Below are 8,015 nucleotides of genomic sequence, written 5' to 3' on the forward strand. Positions count from 1 at the left end.
CCATGGCTCAAAAACTCCAGCACCACCAATGGGTTAAAGTTGGAGGTGCACTTCATACAACAGTTTATTTTAAATGAATTCCACAAGAAGTTTTAGCCAAACACAGAGAAAAACTCTGCAAGCATTATCTCATAGCATTCACCAATTTAAAAAAAAAAGAATGTTCACTCTTAACCCAAATAGCAGCAGCAATCGACCTTTATTTTATTTTATTTTATTTTACTTAGTATTACTAGTTGGAGAAATGGCATAATACACATTTAGTGTTAAAGTAAATTCATATTTTGTTCCTCAGTTCTACCACAACAAGATGTAGATCTACCAGCCCTCAGAAGTTGCAGCAAAGGTGAAACCACGAATCCATCCAACAGCTCTTAATAGTAAAATGCACTTTTGCAAAAATACAACATAGTAATTCCAACCCTGACCACAAGACGCATCATTTCCATTACAAGAGCAGCTTTGTTTGTTTGTTTGTTTTCAAAGACTGGCCTTGAATGCCAAATCCTGCTGTACCTCCTCTTCTTTTTCTCCCTTCTTCGATTTTCATGCTTCACAGTCACACCTGAAAGTCTGGAGAGTAAGAAGAGGCTCTTACTCTCCAGAGTGGCTCTCAGACAGAGGACAGCTGTGACCTATCACTTATCTCTCTAAAGCTGAACAGTCCTTGCACACAGAAGCAGTTTAGGGTTCATTGTCTTGCTGAAGAGCACTTCAACCAAGACAAAGCCATGCACAGAGCCTCAAGGTGAAAACATTTCAACCTGACCTTGATAATATTTGGAAAAATACTGGTCATATCACCTAACATATTATTTGAAATCATAGATTTCATAGATTTAAAATAATAGACTATACAGTGATTAAACACCACAGTATGATATGTAAGCAATAATTGATAAAATAATAAAAAAGAAACCTGAGGTGACCCATGTGCAATTTATGTTTAATATTTATTTCTAAAATATTTCTCTATCTTGGAAAAAATTATAAGTATTAAAGTCTGTCACAAGGTGGCGACATATACATATCAAAGAAAAGGCTGTGGGGGAGGAACAATTCTTTCGGTTGCACAGAGAAAAGGGGACACACAAAAGTGACGGACCGTTATTGCGATGAAACGTTATACAAAATAAGTGAAAGGTAAAATAACACGCGAGGTTTCCATGAAAGAGATTTTCTCATCCAAGAGGTTTTACATTAAATTGTAAAAACTAATTGGTCGTTTAAAAGAAACAAACAGGGGAAGTTGGCAGTAGGCTGAGCTTTTCTTAGTGAACCATCGTTAGCTCCTGGGAAGACGGTGGCTAAGTGACACCGCGGTTAATGATGTGGGGAGAGATCGACCCTCCTGTTAAAACACAGCCAAGCTTGTGTGAGACTGAAGACGAGAGGAAAATAGAAGAGATAATACTGCCACGGAGACGGAGATGTGACTCCAGCAGCTCTGAAGACACACAGCGGGTGGTGCAGGACATCCAGGTGAAGCAATCAGCGACAACAGCGTTTGTTTGTTTTTTCTTTTCAACCACAGTGTCAGGTGCGGTCTGCCATTATGAGGCCTCGCTGATTTACTCTTTCTGCTCATCATACAGAATATAAACCTGAGCGAGTCCAGCTGTGTGAATGCCATGATGGAGGCCATAGCTGTGAGCGGCGTCTTGGTGAAGAGCCAGCAGATCGGAGAGGCTGAGCTGACCGTGCAGGAGCGCAGAGAGGAGCTGCTGCATCAGTACCGCAGCAGGCCGCTGGTGTTCCTGGAGAGGTACCATGTATGTGCCCACAGTTCAACGTGTGTGTGTGTGTTAGTGAAGGGCAACATCGCCCAATATAGATGCTTAGAGGCAATGACATTCATAAGTAAATCAAGGCAAACTTCTTTCCCAGTGACGTGCTGCCATTGATGGCACTCTTTATCACTTAATGTGTTACTCTGTTGGAACAAGGTGCCAGCATTGTAGTTCAATAGTAGTGACAGAGCATGAATCAAATTTAAGCAAAAAAGTAGCCTAGTTAGTGCTAGTGTCAGTAATTCCCACATCCCTTTTAGTGTTCCTGTCATATGGAGTGCAACCAGCGAGTGCTCAAATGTCACAGTGGAGTCGTTTGTTGACATTTGGGTCACACATCATCAGCTGTTAGCATCTCCTCCTCCTTAGCCTGGCTGTACTTAGCTTTGTTTTTGCCTTAAGGAGTGAAAGAAGTGTGTCTTGTTTTCACTTTCAGTGGGAACAAATTCCTTGTATATTTTGCAGAGTACAGCATTGGCTGATGGTTGTTGAGCTATATATATTTTTTTTTTAAAGTACTAAATCTTCCTCTGTAGAGGTGGGCCTATCGATCTAAATATCATTTTGATACCAGTGCTGGCATTGGTATTGGGTTTGTACTAGTGCGATACAACTGATACTTCTGTCCTCTGAGTTTAGTTTGCAGAGCACTGAATTGTGTTGAATAAACTGTTATTATTGTTTAGAAAGAAAAGATGTACTTCAAACATGCACTGAGACTGTGTGTTGACTGTTACGTCTACCTATAGCACATTAAATAACAGAAGCTGACCCAAAAGTTCTTTACAGACAGGAACATTTACATTACAGGTCTGCAAAAAATCCAGTTTCAAAATACATTAACTAAATATTGTGGTGTTGGTAAAGAAGTGAAGAATTCCATTATTATATTTTGTTTTTCATCTTACAATTTCCAGGCTTGCCTGAAGCCTCAGCATCTCTCAGCATTTGCACATGTCAGCTCAGACCCACGAGCACAGCACTACAGCAAGGTGATACAGAGACGGGCTGCAGGACGCACCGACAGGACCAGAGTCAGGAATCAGCGCTATGCTGCCCTCAGGGCTCTGCAGAAGGGTAGGGGCAGCAGCAGTTAATGATACAGTGGACCCATGCAGCATTTGTGCAGATAGCTTTAGTCTTTGATAGTGCCATTCCTCCTCTTCTAGACGGCCAGTACTTCAGTGAAGAACAGATGCGAATGAGGGAGCCGCTGCTGTACGAACAGTATATCGGCCAGTACCTGACAGATGAAGAGGTGAGTTCTGTTTATCTTGCGTTTTATATGTGATTATGTTTTTGTATATTTCAGAGTATTTTTCTAATTACCTTCATGAATGCTTCAGGTGCTACAGCGCTCCCAGGAGGCCATGCTGGATGGTGCACAGGGAGGACCCGGGGAGCCGGGGCAAGGTACAGGAGGACTCGCCAATCTGCTCCTCAACTCCTACCAGGAACGACTCATCCAAAATCGTCTGCAGGAGGAGCAGGAGAAGGAAGACGGCGCACTGGAGGAAGAAGAGGAGGACGACGACTACGGTCAGTCAGAGTTCGGGTTGAAGAAAAAACTTCACACTGAAGTTAAGCAAAGAAGAAAATTTAGGCTTTTTTCTTTTCTTCTTCTTTTCCCTCCATCTTTTCTTATTCTGCTCTGTGTTTCATGCTGTAGATGACAGAGACCAGCAGAAGGAATGGGAGCCGACGCCAGAGGAGAAGGCTCTTCTCAGAGAGGAGTTCATCAGTCAGATGCACCAGCGTTTTCTGGATGGCAAAGACAAGGATTTCAACTATAGGTCAGTCACACAGCACACAGGAGCAGTTCAAAGACTTCTTCATCGCGTTGTAGCCAACCTAAAGCTGCCTTTGACAGCTCGAGTTCCTCAGACTATTAGGCTACGTTCACACTGCAGGTCTTAATGCTCAATTCCAATTTTTTGATCAAAGCCAATTTTTTTGTCTGCTTGTTCACACTACAAATAAAATGCGACAGCAAACGCGCTCTAGTGAAAACCCTCAAAGCGGCCCACATGCGCAAAAGAGGACGTCACACACAACACGCTCTGTTTAGACCCAGACCAAACAGTATTGTTTGGCCCTTAATATAAAGACTTCGGGCTTCACGTTTCCCAATTTTTGCTTTAAGTTATTTTGTTATTTACATAATAATGTAAATAACCTAATAATGATCCTTATTGCTGTTTTAGAGGAGCGGTGCTTCAAAGGATAGTTGCAGATTTCTGTCAGAATCTGCAGATTATACAGTACAAATAAAATGTTCACGTTGTCTTCCCAACAGTTTCACTAACATCTACACTGGATGTCCAGGAAGCGTTCCACGATGTGTTCTCGGGCGCTTCTCCGGAGCTGATAATTGGCGTCTGTCTTGTGTCAGTGACGTAAAAGACGGATTTAATTCGACCTGACCGTTCAAACAGCAGTCGCTTTCTAAAACATCGGATATGTATCGGATTCAGGACCACATATGAAAGTGACCCAGATCGGATTTGAAAATATCGGATTTGTGCCGTTCACACTGTCATAGCATGATCGGATATGGGTCGCATAGGGTAAAAAAAAAATCGGATTTGATGCGCTTTCGCCTGCAGTGTGAGCGTAGCCTAAGTGTATGTTTGTAGGTGTTTGTAATGTAAGATTTTCAAATTAGTAAGCAGGCTTTTTGAGAATGTTGCTGAAAAAATAACTAGTTTTGTTATTAAAGCTTTGAGATGATCATTCCTCATAGATTAATCAGTTCACAGAATAACAGAACTCCGTAATCTGCCAAAGTTATTTTTGTTAAAGCTCAGCGCAGTTTAAAGGCAGTTCATGAGGTACAGACGACCTGTATTTTATTCATTTGTGTCCTGGATCACGATTTTTCATCTGTCCGGACACATATACACAGATTTTTCTTTCCACAGTACTTTCCACGTGTAAAATCATTTTATCAATACCAAATGCATTACATGGTTATGTGCAGGCACTAAAAACAACTTGGTTGGTGTTAGGAATTAAAAGCTGCAGGTTTAAGTTTAGAAAACGATCACGGTTTGGCCTAAAATTCAACGCTTACTAATTCTTTTGAATCTGTAGCTTTATGTCTGTGAAGGTTCTCAGTCATCCAGGTCATTGTAGTCAAAGGAGCTTGCAAAGAAAAGCGTCTGGACTTCTATAAGTTTCTTGAAGACGTTTCACCTCTCATCCGAGAAGCTTCTTCAGTTCTAAGGTCAAATGGTGGAGAGTCCCAGATATAAACCTAGTGGGAGTATCCCCCCACAGAGGGACAAAAGGACCCCCTGATGATCCTCTAATCGCCTGAGCCAAGGTGTAAAACTGGGTGTGGGTCCCAATCAGCCAGAGTTTCGGGTGTGTTCATTGTGAAACCTGGCCCCACCTTATTAAGAACGCCTCTTTGCGTTCTTAAAGTCAGCAAAGAGGCACAGAAAAGAAGACCAGACACCAGCGAGGGAGGATAAGAAGGACAGACGCAACAACATTGTCATCCCCTATGTAGCCGGTGTATCAGAAAAACTCAGGAGAGTTTTCTCCAAGCATGACATCCCAGTGCATTTCAGACTCAGCAACACGCTCAGACAGAAACTGGTTCACCCGAAAGACAAAACGCCAAAACACAGACTTAACAATGTGGTGTATGCTGTACAGTGCAGCGAGGAATGCCCAGACCTCTACATTGGAGAGACCAAACAGCCACTTCACAAGCGCATGGCACAACATAGAAGAGCCACCTCCACAGGACAAGACTCAGCAGTCCATCTGCATCTTAAGGATAAAGGACACTCTTTTGAGGATGCCAATGTTCACATTTTGGACAGAGAGGACAGATGGTTTGAAAGAGGAGTGAAAGAAGCCATCTATGTCCACTGTGAGCGACCATCTTTGAACAGAGGCGGTGGTTTACGACACCAACTCTCTGCCATCTATAATCCAGTTTTGAGATCCCTTCCCAGATGCCTTAACGCCCACTCACATCCTGGGCCATCTGATCTCAGGAATTCGCATGATAAGGTGGGGCCAGGTTTCACAATGAACACACCCGAAACTCTGGCTGATTGGGACCCACGCCCAGTTTCACACCTTGGCTCAGGCGATTAGAGGATCATCAGGGGGTCCTTTTGTCCCTCTGTGGGGGGAAACTCCCACTAGGTTTATATCTGGGACTCTCCACCATTTGACCTTAGAACTGAAGAAGCTTCTCGGATGAGAGGTGAAACGTCTTCAAGCAACTTAAAGAAGTCCAGACGCTTTTCTTTGCAAGCTCCTTTGACCTGTAGCTTTATGGTTACCATAGTGACATGTTTGCCACTTGTCTGGGCATGTTGCGTGACACATGCTCAAAGTATGCTCCATACTGAAAATACATTACTAACAACTGAACTTTTTCACAACTGTTTTGTTTCATATTGACGCTGTGCTGCACAAGCTGTTGTGAAATCACACATGTTAATACAAGTTAGTAAAGAGACTCCAGAGGAGGGGAAAAGTTACAAACTGAAGTTCAGTGGAAAATGACAAAAATCCCACACTGTGGGCTTTGAAAGTGACTTAAGGTGTTTATGTTACAGGGAGGTGGATGAGAATCCAGACTATGACAACTTGGACATTGTCAACAGAGATGCAGAGGATAAATATTTTGATGACGATGATGACGAAGAAGAGGAAGAGGAGGAAGAAAATATGACAGAATAGTACCCGTGTTATTAATAAATGAATGAACTGTAAATATAAATGTACAAAAAGAGTTTCCATTCTATTTTTTAGTTTGACATCTGAACACAAACAAAAGATGTAATAAACATGTTTTTGGGGTCTTTTGAAAATTTGTATAAATATGATTTTCTTGTTCAAAACTCAACAGAAACATGTATTTATTTAGGTTTAGATGTACGCGTGTCAGATTGCTTTGTATTGTGTGGACTGAAAATGAGTGACAAAGCAGCCAATGATGGCTGGAGAACTTTTGCTCAAGGCCACTTCAAAAAATTCAAGGAATGTATTCTTCTAATTACAATGCTGTTCCTTACAATGATTATTACAGGTTGGGCAAAGTCCAAAGAAAACAGTTTGACAACATCTGCACAATTTACCGATAAAAAGCATCAATGTTGTTTATTCAGAATTTCAAGAAGAAAATATCAGCTGTATGTGGAATTATTAAAACAAAGTAAAACACGGTGATCAGCAGTGTGAAAGGAAAACTGAGACAAAGTACAGTTTTATGATTTTGTTGCTTTTCTCAAAAGTAACAATTAACCAAAGAAACCTCCAAATAACGCATGTCATTTGTGGACATACTGCAGCCATTTTTCAAATTTAGCTTTACAGAAGCATTAATCTTCATTTTTTAAGTTCTTTTATTATCAAAGTGTAACACTCTTCTTGTAATTTTAAGACCTTCAGTTGCATTTTTAGTTTCTCCCTCTTCAGTTGATCAAGATCCGTTGTATTCAAACCAGAGCTGACTGAGGGCCCAGGTGACAGAGTCTCTGACATGTGAGAGAAATTAATGCCGACAGAGGTTTGACTTGCTGGAGATGAGCTGTGGAAAAAAGTTAACTTTTAAGATTGTTTGACTAAATTAAAAATCTTTACCTAAATGATAGGACAGCTACATCTTACTTCCTTTCTGGCCTCGTGGATTGTAATGCAGCTACATTGTGGCCAGAGCAGTGGACATCTTTATGTTCACACTCATCTGACGCAGCCCGAGGTTCACAGGAAAGACCTGTACATTTAGAAAACATATTGGGGAAAAAAAGACCAGAAAAGATTAAAAATAATAATAAAAAATAAAATAAATACATGAATTTTTTTCTCTTAAAAAAAGCTGAAAGAAATCCTGCTAGTGATTTCAGTTTTTGAACGACTCACTCATTTCCTCTTCTGTTTTTTCCTCCACATTCTGCTGTTTGATTGGTGTGTTTCTTTCCACGTCTCTGGTTTTTACAGTGACTTCAGATTTTGGCATGTTAGGAGGATCGTCTCCTTCTTTCTCATTCCCACAGTTTGCTGACTGTGCATCTCCTCTCTCTGCTGAGCTTTCTGTACAAAAGACAAAATGTTACCAAAAAGTGAAATTAATACACACATAGAAAGTATTTACTATTTTCCATTAGGAGAATTGTGGGAAATATCACCTTTAATAACACACTTGTCAGTGTGGTTAGAGGCAACAGCAGGTACAGCTTCAGATTCCATTCCTCCCGT

At 41.1% G+C, this 8,015-nt stretch overlaps 2 protein-coding genes across 4 annotated transcripts in view; one reads left to right on the forward strand and one right to left on the reverse strand.

Annotated features, from left to right (window-relative positions):
* Positions 1-1,066: 1,066 nt before the first annotated feature.
* ccdc97 (coiled-coil domain containing 97) lies at positions 1,067-6,628 on the forward strand. Its single transcript, XM_085403393.1, has 7 exons — positions 1,067-1,482; positions 1,596-1,772; positions 2,708-2,867; positions 2,960-3,048; positions 3,137-3,329; positions 3,460-3,583; positions 6,374-6,628. The coding sequence occupies exons 1-7, from the start codon at positions 1,327-1,329 to the stop codon at positions 6,495-6,497; spliced, it is 1,023 nt and encodes a 340-aa protein (XP_085259519.1). The 5' UTR covers positions 1,067-1,326; the 3' UTR covers positions 6,498-6,628.
* LOC146671202 (uncharacterized) overlaps positions 3,417-8,015 on the reverse strand; it is a 12,518-nt gene continuing 7,919 nt past the window's right edge. For 2 of the 3 annotated variants that reach the window (XM_085403390.1, XM_085403389.1), the window contains 4 exons: positions 7,946-8,015; positions 7,680-7,850; positions 7,428-7,533; positions 6,830-7,347 (listed from right to left, as the gene is read on the reverse strand). The exon at positions 7,946-8,015 is cut by the window's right edge and continues 188 nt beyond it. In XM_085403390.1, coding sequence (XP_085259516.1) covers positions 7,146-7,347; positions 7,428-7,533; positions 7,680-7,850; positions 7,946-8,015 — 549 coding nt within the window. In that variant the 3' untranslated portion in view covers positions 6,830-7,145. Of the gene's footprint in view, positions 3,552-6,829; positions 7,348-7,400; positions 7,534-7,679; positions 7,851-7,945 lie in introns of those variants that run through there. The other variant, XM_085403391.1, reaches the window with a different exon arrangement.

The sequence above is a fragment of the Rhamphochromis longiceps genome, linkage group LG4 (assembly GCF_057381845.1).
Source record: "Rhamphochromis longiceps isolate RC_006_pf linkage group LG4, R_longiceps_female_GT1.1, whole genome shotgun sequence".
Classification (NCBI taxonomy): Eukaryota; Metazoa; Chordata; class Actinopteri; order Cichliformes; family Cichlidae; genus Rhamphochromis; species Rhamphochromis longiceps.

Coding starts and splice junctions, on each gene's coding strand:
- ccdc97 (XM_085403393.1), top strand. CDS start 1,327: ATGATGTGGGGAGAGATCGACCCTCCTGTTAAAACACAGCCAAGCTTG. Junction 1,773..2,707: donor TGTTCCTGGAGAGGTACCAT/GTATGTGCCCAC, acceptor TACAATTTCCAG/GCTTGCCTGAAGCCTCAGCA. Junction 3,330..3,459: donor AGAGGAGGACGACGACTACG/GTCAGTCAGAGT, acceptor TTCATGCTGTAG/ATGACAGAGACCAGCAGAAG.